Source organism: Pygoscelis adeliae, unplaced genomic scaffold, assembly GCF_000699105.1.
Source record: "Pygoscelis adeliae isolate BGI_AS28 unplaced genomic scaffold, ASM69910v1 Scaffold278, whole genome shotgun sequence".
Lineage (NCBI taxonomy): Eukaryota > Metazoa > Chordata > Aves > Sphenisciformes > Spheniscidae > Pygoscelis > Pygoscelis adeliae.
The window spans coordinates 1,457,544-1,470,522 of record NW_008825411.1 but is presented as its reverse complement, the minus strand read 5'-3'; the positions used below and the strand labels follow the sequence as shown (position 1 = coordinate 1,470,522).

The 12,979-nt window shown below is 38.6% G+C and overlaps 1 protein-coding gene across 1 annotated transcript in view; it reads left to right on the top strand.

The window, feature by feature from the left end:
• Positions 1 to 12,979, top strand: part of CNTN6 (contactin 6) — a 91,800-nt gene that overhangs the window by 13,310 nt on the left and 65,511 nt on the right. Inside the window, exon 3 of the mRNA XM_009330625.1 lies at positions 10,691 to 10,786. Coding sequence (XP_009328900.1) covers positions 10,691 to 10,786 — 96 coding nt within the window. The remainder of the gene's footprint in view (positions 1 to 10,690; positions 10,787 to 12,979) is intronic.

Sequence of the window (12,979 nt, the reverse complement as noted above, 5' to 3'; positions counted from 1 at the left end):
TAACTGAAGAGCAAACAGGAGGAAGAGCTCAGCTTTCCAGTGGCAGAAGCAGGTCACCGTCAAAGATACATCCCCAAAAGTTTTACTTCATTTACTACGTTCCCTTATCCTCTGTAGGGACACTTCAGGTAAAGTCATAGACTTGCCTCTATTCACATCATTCGATAACCTACAAACGCTAAGTAACACATTAAGCCTACCTCCCTCTTTTGAAAGGGTTTCCTTATATATAATGCAGAAGCATATCTCAACTTGCAGATAGGTGGAGAATCAGATATAAACCAGTGTTCTTTCCAGACTCTGCACAGACCTCCTGATCCTGGCAACACCTCACAATCTGCATCTTCCCTTGAGCAGGTGAGAAAAAAATGCAACCTGCAGTAACAACACTCCCTGCAGATCGATCCTGTCCGGAGGATGGAAATGTTACTGTCATGTCTCCTTAGGTCACTAAATAGGCTAACAGCTCAAAATTGCCTTTTGGACTTCTAACCACGATTAAAGAATCCAACAGAACTACAGCAGCAGTACCTACCTCTCCCTCTGTATGGGTAGGCGGAGTGCAAGCTTCTGAATAGAAAGAGTTACAGTAAATATACCAAGAATTCAGTTTATTACTTGGAAATAAAGCCCGTATTTTGTCAAAATTCTGCCTGGAGTAAAAAGAAACGGAACTTTCATTTATCAGTTCTGATTGCTACGGACACTTTGTGCCAATGCTCCAGCACTCTTTGCAGCAGTTCCCCATGGTGGGAGTCTGCATCAAGGTCTTTACTTGATGGATGCTCTCCATGGAGCAGACCCAGCAGCCTCAGGCATATTTTCTTTTTTTCTTCTTATTCACAATGTTTCCCCACAAAATTAGGAAAAACATGGTGAGAACTTGATATATATTGCTGTAAGGGGTCTGTACACGGCTCTAACCACTCTGAAGTGGGGCACTGTTTCCTTCAAGGCTACTTTGAGCAGAATATTTGAAGAGAACCGACTATAAGCGATGCAGGTTCTTCACTCAAAGACCAAAAATGCTGCAAGACCTCACTACGTTCAGTTCATCTTTCTGTATCTCTGTTGAGCTTTCCAGTAGTTATTTCCTTGCAGAAGTCTGTGCACACACAGGCTCTCACAGGCTTAAAAAAAAGCAGAATCCACCAACCACCATTCAACGGTGATGAAGCAGGAAGCCTGGAAGTGTTTCACCTGCTTGCTGACAGGACAAGGCAGGTGATAATAGCATTTCTATTTTAAAGCTCAGATACTACAAGAATAAGATTATGCAAATATCCAGACATTCCCAAAGACAGCAAGAACAGCCTGGAATCTTAAAACCAGAAGATATAGGTATGTCTACATAACGAAGGGGTTTTGCTTTCTCCGTCATTCCCTAAAGGTTTGACTCTGCTCTGTGTTCTCAGAGCCCATCTAATGTCCATCGACACCAAATGCAGCCATGACCTCCTCTCTCTTGTTAAACACACAAACTGGAGCTGATGCTAGCAGCATTCCCCTTTTATTTAATGTCATAGCAGACCAAGCAGCATCAGAACCCCAAGCTGCATTTTTCTCTCTCAAATGGTTTTAAACATCTCTCAGAGTACTTAACCATGATGTTCAAGGCTATGCTGTATCAGGACACTTTGTTAAAGCTGTTTTATTCCATTAGGTTACTTGCTTAAACTTTTATTATAGAAGGAGGCTCTCACTCCTCTTGTACAGGAATTCTTTATCTATGAAATGGAGACATACACTGCAGAGATGTTGAAAGGAGCGTTACAGGCAGTGAGCTAGTCAGATAAAGTAGTAATAGGGAATGTATAAGTATTTGAAGATTGTCTTTTAGTTATATATTACTTACTATTCTGTAGTTCCTATAAAAGTGTTTATCCTAAATCAACCCATTGCAAGTTGTATTGGAAAAGCAATATATGTGATTGAGATACGGTAGGTAACAAAGCATCTACAGATCCCAGAGCTGCTAGATTCTGATTGATAAAATTTAATATTTTTGAAGGATAAAACCAGTCTATATTTGCAGTCTGGGTGATTTTCTTTTTATCTGCTCTACTTTCATTGCAGACAATATGACTTAGATTCCAATAAATTATTGAATGAAATATCCATAATGTCCACATGAGCTTCTTCATTCTTTGGTGTAACAAAAAAAAAGTTACTGGTGGAGGCTTACAAGGGGAAAAAAAAATTACTGAATTAAGTTCTTTGGAATGAATGACTGGCTTTTTAAAATAAAAATAATGAAATTGAGTAGTTATTTTTGCAGTGAAGGTTGATCCTGTCTAATACAAAGGTTTTAAGGTACAAGATAAACTTCTCTATTCCATAGCTTACGTTGAAGAAGGAGGAACAGTGTGTGTCATCAGTACTTCCACAGTGTGAAGGAATAAGGCCACAGGCATAGCTTTCCTCAATAGGCAAACCACATCTGGTACAGAGAATGCACTGAGCTGTAAATATTCATTTCTAAGTGCTACTGAAAGAACAACCAATAACGTATACTGAAATCCTGCTTACGAGATTCACATTCAAAAATCCTTTACATCAACTGTTCAGGTAAATCTTGAAATTCCCATTGGAAGTCTTTGATGGCTTTGCAGCTGGAATGAGCCAGATAAAGCAGTGGTGTCTGGGGACAACCCAAGGTCATTCTGCAAGAAGTAATTCCATGCTGGACTGAGATCTCCAGAGGGCTCAGCAGAATTTGGGAAGGGCTGAAATATGCACAGACATGCTCATTACACACTTTCAGCAGTGCATGAGCACCCTCTCTTCCTTGCCTTTTTTTATTGTATGTATTATGAGTGTAATTATTACCTTGTTGGTAGAAGCATTATAAAAAGAAATTAATAGCCTGAAGTGGGACTGTGGGGTGTTTAACAGGAGGTACCCAGGAGGATCCTGGACATGGAGGCAAAAGGGGCTCTCCACAGGACTGGGGGCATGGCTGTTTGCTGCCAACAAGGTCAAGGTCCAAGGGAAGGGGCAAGTCCATGAACCATCTCCACGCACCCTGGGAAACCAGGTCTCTGTGGGAGCAGGGAGAAATATAAATGAAAGAAGCTGGTTTTGGATAAGAGTTAACACCCCTCCCAAGAGGTAGTTTGACACAGGGGGCCAGGGCCATCTCCAGTGTAAGTCAGTCAAATCAGCGTAGTTCTGGGGGATAAATCTGGCCCGTGAGATTTAGACTGGGGAGAGAAATCTGTTTTTAAGAGCGCTCCAATCTGGAGAAAACTCATGCAGACGGCAAAGTGACTCTGTGATGACAGGTGACAAATGAACTCTGCCGTGATAAGTGAGAAAACTGTTCAGAAATATAAAATATTAAAAATATATTTCTTACATCCCTCTCCCTTTGAGAGGGTCAGATCCTGGGATATGCCTCTGGCCTGCAGATGGGGTTTAGAGTAAGAGCCCTAAGGCTGCATCAACACTTACTGCTCTGTGCAAGTCCTGTGTTCAGTTCAGAAGAGAGCTTTAATGTTTTATGCTGCTAACTCTGTAAAAGGGGAAAAATTAACAAAAAACCAGACATAGACCAGCACTACAGGTTCACGGCATATGTTTCTTTGCACTGGGTTTCTTGGTGCATGAACAAAAATCAAGTCAGCTAAGGATTTCCCCCCCCTTCACTTTCCCTGTTTAATTTAATTGTGACCTTCCATTTTTTCCTCTAGAGAAGCTTGATATTACTTTGTAAAGGGCATTTTCACTCTTTAATTGAAAAAGACAATCAGGCTGTGGCAGAAATTATTGTTCCCCACCTTGAAAATTAGTGCCTGGATTGGCTATTCATACCATTTAAGCTGAATTGAAGACCTGGGGCCCATGTGCATCCTAATGTGTAAATTACAGGTCCTCTCCCCTTAGAAGCTCCAAAGCAATTTAACTAAATAAAGGAGCACTGATGAAGGTCCTTGGTTGATTATGCAGCTTTGGAGAAGGACAAGACCCAGTGATTGTGCTTTTCCCTCTCAGTTTGGCAGACTGTTCTGTCGGGGCAGAGAGGAGCAGGGCTTTGGGGCAAGAGCAGCAGCGGGGCTCTCCTGGTGGCCTTCTTCAGGGGGGAAGGAGAGGGCAACTTTCTCTTTTAACCAGGGTGGGATGCAGCATTCACCTCAGGTGGAAAACTAGAACAAAAGTGGGAATTACAGCTGATTTTTAACCTGTCCTGGTGAAAGGAGACACTCAGATGTTGCCCAGGCTCATCCTCACTGAAGCAGCTTCAAGTCCTACAGACCCTGTGATGTTGCAACACTGGCAAAGCAGAGGTTCACATGTACTTCAAACAGGGAAGGAGCAGAAGAACTCAGTAGGTGTTTAGTGGAAAATGCAAGCATTTAAAAATCAGGAAATGGGAAACATTAAGCAGCTTTCAGACACCTTAATTAGAGATAACACTGCTCTTAATCTCAGAATTGAATTCATAGAAAATCAATTAGAACATTTAAAAAATTGAGATTAGATGGTAACAGAAAAAGATTAATGTATTGACACTATTATCAAGACAAAGGAACTGTCAGAGGGTTTGTTTAGCAGGTTTACTACAGTTTTGAAAGCTGAAGAGTTTACTTTCCAGTGAGTTTTAGGAAATGAGATTAGCCATTCCTTTGGTAGATGTTTGGAGAAAAAGATATTTCCATAGAATCATTAAGGTTGGAAAAGACCTCTAAGATCGAGTCCAACCGTCAGCCCAACACCACCATGCCCACTAAACCATGTCCCTAAGCGCCTCATCTACACATCTTTTAAATACCTCCAGGGATGGTGGCTCAACCACTTCTCTGTGCAGCCTGTTCCAATGTTTAACCACTCTTCCAGTAAAGAAATTTTTCCTCACATCCAATCTAAACCTCCCCTGGCGCAACTTGAGGCCATAAAACACCCTATTGATAACCAAGCTGCAAGAGGTTGGTACCAGTCTCCCACAAGGAGATTCAGTACGACAATACTGAGGAGAATCAAGAGACACAGCTAGATGCGCAGGAGGTCTTCTGGAGTGGTCTGAAAAGATGGTCACAACCTTCTGGCAACAAGCACAGTCTGTGTCTAAGTGTTTTAGCTCAACCAAAGTTTGGGACTTCCCATATGTGAAAAATAAAAACAAACCCAAAACCCAAAATAAAAACAAACAAAAAAAGGCCTCTCAGAATTGGAGATAATTTAAAAGCTCCAATAAGTTCCAGTTTTTCTATTTGCAGCTATAACAGACCTGATTCCTCTGAATCAGGCATTGAATTCAGACCCACACTTACCAATGGGCCCCCCTAATTCATTGCAGTCACAGGCAAGTGAAGGTAACTAATGGTCAGCTCATAACACAGGTGTTAGAAATGTTTACAGCAAACTTTTGTTTGAGCTGCTTTTAAAAACTGCTGAGGTTGTAATTTTTATCCCATTTCCCTGTGAGAGAATTTCTGTTGTGATACATCACATCCAGTAACACTGATCATATTGCAATATTTCATAGCCAATAAGAGAAACAGAAGAAACTGGAACAGATGTGATATATCACCATTTGACACAGCCACATGGACATGTGAAAAATTTTATTGATTTGTCCTCAGGAGCATAGCTAATTTGTAAAGTGCTCTTACTACTAATGCCTTAACACTCATTGCACATTTCAATAACAAGTAATTACAACTATGATATTTGGGATTATGTAATGACAAAACATTTATAAAAAAATCAAAAGTTCAAGAAAGCATGAAATTACATTAATTCAGATGAACTATTAGTAATTATGCCAGGTGATAAATTGGACTTTCTTTAATTGTCTGTTACAATTTCATATATTAAAATGCTCCAGTTTTCTTGTTTGCTATTCAGTAACACAGAGATATCCTACACTTCTTCCTAAAATGGATGGTTTGGAAGCGCTACACCTATCCCTGAGCAGTTTAAGGTATTTCAAACACATGATTGGGAGGTTGAAATGAATGAGTTCCTACTTGTGATTAGGTTTTTGTTCCTATCAGACATATTTAAGAAGTAGTTCCCTAATCCCAGGAAAACCGACCATGTTTTCACACATTCTGTTGTGCAAGTTAAACCTACCACTCTAACACTTTTAAAGCAGTTTTATATTAAAAACCAGATGTGTGGGTAATACGCATACACCAGTGGTGGTGGGAAAGTTAGAAGATATATATTCATGATACAATCAGCAATTATGTCAGTGCTGAGCTTTAAAACACTAAAGAAAAAGTACTGTGGAACTGAACCTATTAATTAGCCTATTAATTAACACAAGTACTTAAGCAGGAAGCATTTGTGTCTATCAGTTACATTTGTTTCTATCTCCATAGATCATCACTTCAAGTAAACACCTCACCCACCATTGTGGGTTTGCTTGCCTTCTCTCAATGGCACCTCTCTACTCAATAAAGCTACGTCTGTTGTCATCCTCATCCAGAAATGCTATTCTTCCCACCTTCTCTTTATTGTAATTGAATATCCACATTGAAGATCTGCAGGCCATATCCTTTGCTGCCATAAATCAGCATAATTCCCTTGACCCCAGTGGGGTACTACTGACTTACACCAGCTGAAAAAAGCTCTGGCCCATTCCTTCTCCCCATTCCTCCCTTCATACCTGGTAAGGAGCTGAAAGCCTCCTTCACCTCAAGCCCTGTCGTTCTCCAATTCAGTTTTCACAAAATGCTGTATGTTTTGCTTGTTCTGAGCACATACCTTTCTTGCTTAGGTCTGCAAATGTTCCCAGCTGAAGATGATGACTTCTTGCCACACACAGCTGAATCCATATATTTCCACTCCTCACTGTGAAGAATCACTTGTTCACCTGAGCATTTTGCTTAGCCTACATGACCTCATTATCACATCCAACTGATTAATTGTGCTATACCAATAGTAATCTGCCAACATGCACAGTGCTGGAAAAAAGCTGGTCTTTTTGTTAAAACTCACAGCTGAGAGAGCAGTGAAGTGCGAGGGAACTTCTTGTTCATAAAGTGAGATAAATACAGACAAAGAATGGAAGGAATTATGTAGGAACTAGGTGATAATTTATTTATAGATCTCTGCAGAAACACTGAAGTTAGCAAATATACCATCTGTTAAATAGTCATACTATTCCTAAGTGCACATTAGCAATCTAAATGTGTGCCAAACACCTGATCTTGGTGATCTTATTTGATACTCTTTTTGACAAGCGACATTATGCTTTATTAGATTATGTCATGTTATAAAGCTATGCTAGGTGACAGTAACTGGGAGAATGGAGTGGTTGTGCTCTGTTGGTGTAAATGCCCGCTCAGGACAAAGAAAAGTGGTTTTGAGAAGCAGCCAGATTTTCAGAATAACAAGAGCAAAGTAGAATATCTACATTTATATTCATCTTCTTTTTTTAATATATATTTAACACATTTTAGATTGCAAGTAATCATTGAAAATACACGCAGCACCATAGGGGGAAAAATGGATGCAAAAATCTTTTGGGCAAAAAGACTGCCTCCAGCAAAAAGAAACATTATTTCTGATGGTCCACCTCATTCCTCTGGTTTATCACCCTGGGCTACATAACAAAGGTAGACAATTTTATAACTCATTATTGAATCCCATCCGAATGAGGTGTCATAATATTTCATAGGAGATGCTGCCTGCCTGGAGAAAGGGTCCAATAAAGATGACAACAGAAGTAAGACTGACTCCCCTAATAAGTTTTTTTTACTTATTTTGCTTTGTTTTGCTCTTTCAGAGATTTTTTAATATGCAATGATTCTTTATTACAGAAAGAGACACTGAATAAATTTTGTGCAATTATCTATCAAAATCAACTTCAGATAGATAAAAAAGATCATTCCTGTTTAGGCCTACTAAATTTTGGGGGGTGGGGGTTTCTAAAAGATGCAGTGTGACCACCTCAGAGTCAAGCACTGGAATGGACTGTCTAAAGAAAACGTCTATCCCTAGAGGTCTTTAAAAATGGGTTAAATAAGTATCTATTAGGAAGGACATAGCATAGTTGTACCTGTCATGGGCCAGAGGAAAACATTAAATGACCATTTATGTTCCTCCATATCTACTTTTTTTCTACCTATGATTCACTAGTAAGCGTAATGGGATGAAAAACTTCTCTCCAGCACCAGGAAAAGCTGAGCTGCTTTGTACAACTGAACTATAAACCTGCTATGAAAGAGCTTAGACTCTTGCATACAGGTTTTGATACTCAATTTAAGGTTGAAAAGGCAAAGTCAACTTTTTCCCCACATATAATCAAAGTAGCCCTGCTAATTATAAAATAGTGGATTCCATAAAAGATCTAGTACTACTGCTTTTGTGGTATTTAAATCAGGGATACTTGTCATGATTTTAATGGAGAAACAGACAGGTGATACAGTTTCTAAAATTAGAGTAAAAATTATACCACATCATGCCATTAAACTAAGAATTCCTACTAGCAACTTATTACTTTCCAAAATCTATTCCAATTTCAGAGTAAAGTATTACATAGTTAATTCTGAATTGTCATGAGAACCTTTGCTACTGCTGCACTGCACTTCCTTTTTTTCTCCCCTCCTTTCTCAGGTGTCTCATAACAAGTGAAATTTTGTTCTCAGAAAAAAGTAGACCTGATTTACCATAGCAGAAAGCATTAGAAACCACTAGTTATACTACATATATTTTACATTACAGCCCAAGATTGTTTTTTTTTTTTAAACTCCATTTTTTTGTAGAAACTGCACAATCTGCATTGTATTAGCAGCTCAAGGAAAGTGAAAGGAAAGGGAAATGCGACCATTTTTGTTGCTAGTGCCTGAATCCTGAAAGATCTGAATGTTTTGCACCTTTCCAATCTTTTTTCTATTTAACATAATAAATAGGAAAATTTGAGGGTCTTTTTTTCCCATACAAAACTGGCCCCTTTTCCTAGACCACACAAGCCTCAGGGCAGCCAACCCAAGCAAATCCCCATCTAATGTCTTGACAGCTGACCGAGGGGCCACTTTTCCACACAAATATTTTGTGCTACCGCCTTCTCAGAACACGCTTAACCCACAGGAAAGAAAAGAAAAAGGAGAAAGCTGATAAATTTTCTCAGACTGAATTTTCAGAACAGGTAAATAAATCCACACATTCAGAGACTGGACCAGTAAGTACCTTCTAAGTATGAATCCAAACTCCGGTCGGTCATATTACATCCACCCACTGTTTTCTTTTCCAACTAGTATTACAGGATGGAATAGAACTAAGTAAATAAATATTTTTCTTTTTTTTTTGGCCTTTCTTGTCTTTTTTTTGTCCTTCCAGACTACCTAGACTGCAAGACAGAGATCTAGCCAGCAGGCAATTAAAAGAACATCAGAGTTTAAAACACTTTCCCAGTGTATTGACAGGTACCATCTATTGTGGCTATGACAGCACAAGGAGGTGCTACAGCTGCCTAATTCAATTCAGTCACCTCTGAGTAGACAATGTCTTCATAGGAGACCAATATACAGGAGATGAAGAGGAGGAAAAGAAAAATTAACTGTGTAAAGTTCAACTAAGGGGGAGAAAATTGATATATTGACATAAATAGCTGAGCCTGTACAGGTAGCAATCATTATTGCTTTGACCAACAAGAACTGTTTCTCTCTACTGAACTCTGGATCAGGCAGTTGTTCAGCTGATGAAAAATGGAACAATTGTTTGAAACAAGAATCTGCAGCAAAGTAAATAAGCTTAAGGCAAGCAGTATACGACACTATGGAATAAAGATTTTTAAGGGGAAGCTAATATTATTTATTATATTAAAACATATTTTGAATGTATTTCAAGCAATCATTTCCTAAAGTACTCTGACAAAAGTAGTAAGTCTTCTCATTAGGATGAGAACTGAATCAAAAAGTAAATAATCAGGTTTTAAAGTACATATATTGTGTCAGGTTTTGTAACTGAATTATTATTTAAAGGGAATGATATTAATAGAAATACTTCTACATCTTAGTGAAATGCAAGAATACAGAAGAGATTGTGTGATTCAGTAAAAAAAATAGCCATAAAAAAATCACCTGTGGGAGATAGGCATGGTCATGTTTATACAGGAGATTTCCCCAAACCATCACATGATTTCTCACTGAAAGCATCCTCTTTCTTCGCTTTAAAACCAGTGCTAAAGTTTGTTCAAGTCAATTAAAACGTACCTACTTACCGCAGCCCAGCTTTAGGGTAGAACAGACTCATACTGCTATACAACATACTTTTATCATCATTTAAACACACACTCTATGGGAGTCCTGATGATGTTTAATTATCATTTGTATATATAGAAGAGCACACCTGCTTTTCATTTCTATGGAAAAGGAAACAATGCACAATGCTTTTCTCCTACTCATGTAGATTAAGAATCTAATAAGCTCCAAAAAATGATGCTAGAAAAAGTAATGGAATAATACCCTAGCTTTGCAATTAGGAATTGTAAATACAAACTCACAGGATTAGAGTATAACTGCTTTATAAACAGTTATTTCATGATTGCCAAAGGACTAGATACTAGGTTGGATGAGCTATTTTTCCATAGAGTCTGGCAATTCACATACTGAGATTATATTATGCTATAAATATGTGAATATGTTCTTGAGTTACATAAGCATTGCATAGCTTGTGGTACAGTTAAGTATAAATCTGACAGATAATAACTGGGTCTTGTTTTCTCCTTCTCTCTCTCAAGATCTTGAAAATTTTGAAATGAAAACAAGAAGCACAGTGTCAGTCAGAGAAGGACAAGGAGTGGTTCTGCTCTGTGGTCCTCCACCACATTACGGAGGTATGATGACTAGCCCTACGTTGTGTGCAGCCTGAACATCAACCGCTATAGCTCAGGAGAAGTAGTCTATGCAGTTCCCTGCCTGATTAGCACTGGAATTTATTTGTGCATGAAATATATGGGGTTTACAGCAAATTTGGATTTCATTTCTTTAAAGGACACTGGGGTTTGGACTTCTTAAGGGTCCCTTTTTTATTATTCTATTGTCACCTGAGGGACTAGAACATGTCATCGCTCTTTGGGTGTGACACAAGCAAAGAAAGCATGAAGGTCTAAAAGGCTATCTCCTGACATGACCAGTAATCTCAGTTCCTTCGCTCATATGGAATGGCAGAAGAGCAACCAACAGCAATTCTTTCCACATTAAAACCACTTCAGGTCTGAGGGGAATGACTGTTTTGCCTTTTAGTGCTTGCTACTTCAATGCTATAATTTGAATCATGCATTTTACATGTTAGATCTGTAATGAAAATTTGTCTTCTGTTCTTGAGTACCTGATTCTCTCCTTCCTGATAATCATAAAAATCATAGGAAAAAATAGATTGGAAGGGACTTCTGGAGAGGTAAACTCTCTGATCAAAGGAGGTCTGAATAGATCAGGTTGCTTGATAATTTTCAATGCCTCAGGTAAAGAATGAAAAGGATTTTACTGTGCATTTGATTTGGGGATGCCTCACATCTGTTGCCATTACCTACTACTGCTTCTTAACCATAAGGCTGTTTTTGAGGTCTTGCCTTCTGGACAAGGTAAAGTCCAGGTGACAACCAATGAACCAGTAATGCATTTCATATGATGTTTGACTTTTCACCCAAGACAACCCTAAACATGGGGGACAATTTTCCTTTTCCTCCTTTTTATAGGCATATTACCACCTCCAACATCAGCATTTACAGAACAGTCTAAAGACTTGAACATGTACGTACACTGCTGCTGCCATTTTTTCCTGCCATTTTTTGTACCTACCAGAAGCAAGAAGCTCTTGAGTGATCTCTGTATATTTACTTTTCCTTCCCAACATTGACTCTTGCAAGTTTTGAGCCACATACATTCACAAGTCTCCTCCAGGGGCGTTAGAACCCAGATCAAAACTGCTTCAGATCTTTTGAAGTCTGGAGTAAGAACTATGGTTTCCTAATGTAACTAACTGAAGGCAATTGGAAATGTTACCCTGGAAAAGCTAATGTATATTAACAAAGGGGAAATAGCAATAGCATAGTTACCAAATTGTGTTGTTCTGGATTGAAAGAATCAGTAGTTCTTAGATGACTCACAGCCTCCTTTTGGCAGGAGTGACCACACATCCACAGGGGCTGCAGTTTTCTGTGTACTAGTGCCAACATCCTACTCTCAATGTTTCCTCAATTCTTCTTAAAGAAACAGTTATAAGACAAATTCCCATGAGAGGGTAAATAGTGATCTATAAAGAGATTGTAGTATATCAGAGATATAGATAAACCCATCAATCAATTTAAAGCCCACAAGTCTTGAACAGAGGGGAAATGTCAGTTCACTTGGTGTTTACAGCCACATGAAAGATGTATATAATCAAGGGGATGAAGTGAAACCTGGTCCTGAAGGGCAGAAAAGGCTTGAAGAGTTCCTGAAATGTATCAATGGGACAGACAGACAACACATCCATCCTTGAGTCAGTAAGCTATATATTTTCCTCTTGCTGTAGGGTAAAAATTATGTTTTGACAAGTGAGAATGAGTAGAAGAAAACATTCAGAACAAATAAATAGTTAACAAATGAGTTCACCCCAGATTAATTGAACTGCCAAAATGGTATCCATGAACAAAGCCTTCGCCACAGTTTCTTAAGCTGGAGATGTGAGCTGTTGACCAATAGGCCTGAAAAATACATTATCTGAAATAACAAGCCTCTAGAGAACAGAAACTGAGTTCTTTTGTTATCCATAAACACTGTATTTGTGATCCAAAATTATATGTCATTGGATGAAGCACATGATGTGAGCTACGTAAATTGTATACTATCTCAGGATGCTTAGGAAGTTGTTTTTATTAAAAAGGATTGTATATTTAGTTCTTTTCTTAATTGAAACCCTTGCCTCTGACTTACAATACCTATAGGAGAAAGGATTACTAGCCTTGCATACAGCTTCCATTACAAGTGTTCTGTACAATACTTTAGATGTGACAGGAATTAGTTAAGATATCAAGGAATTTGGAAGA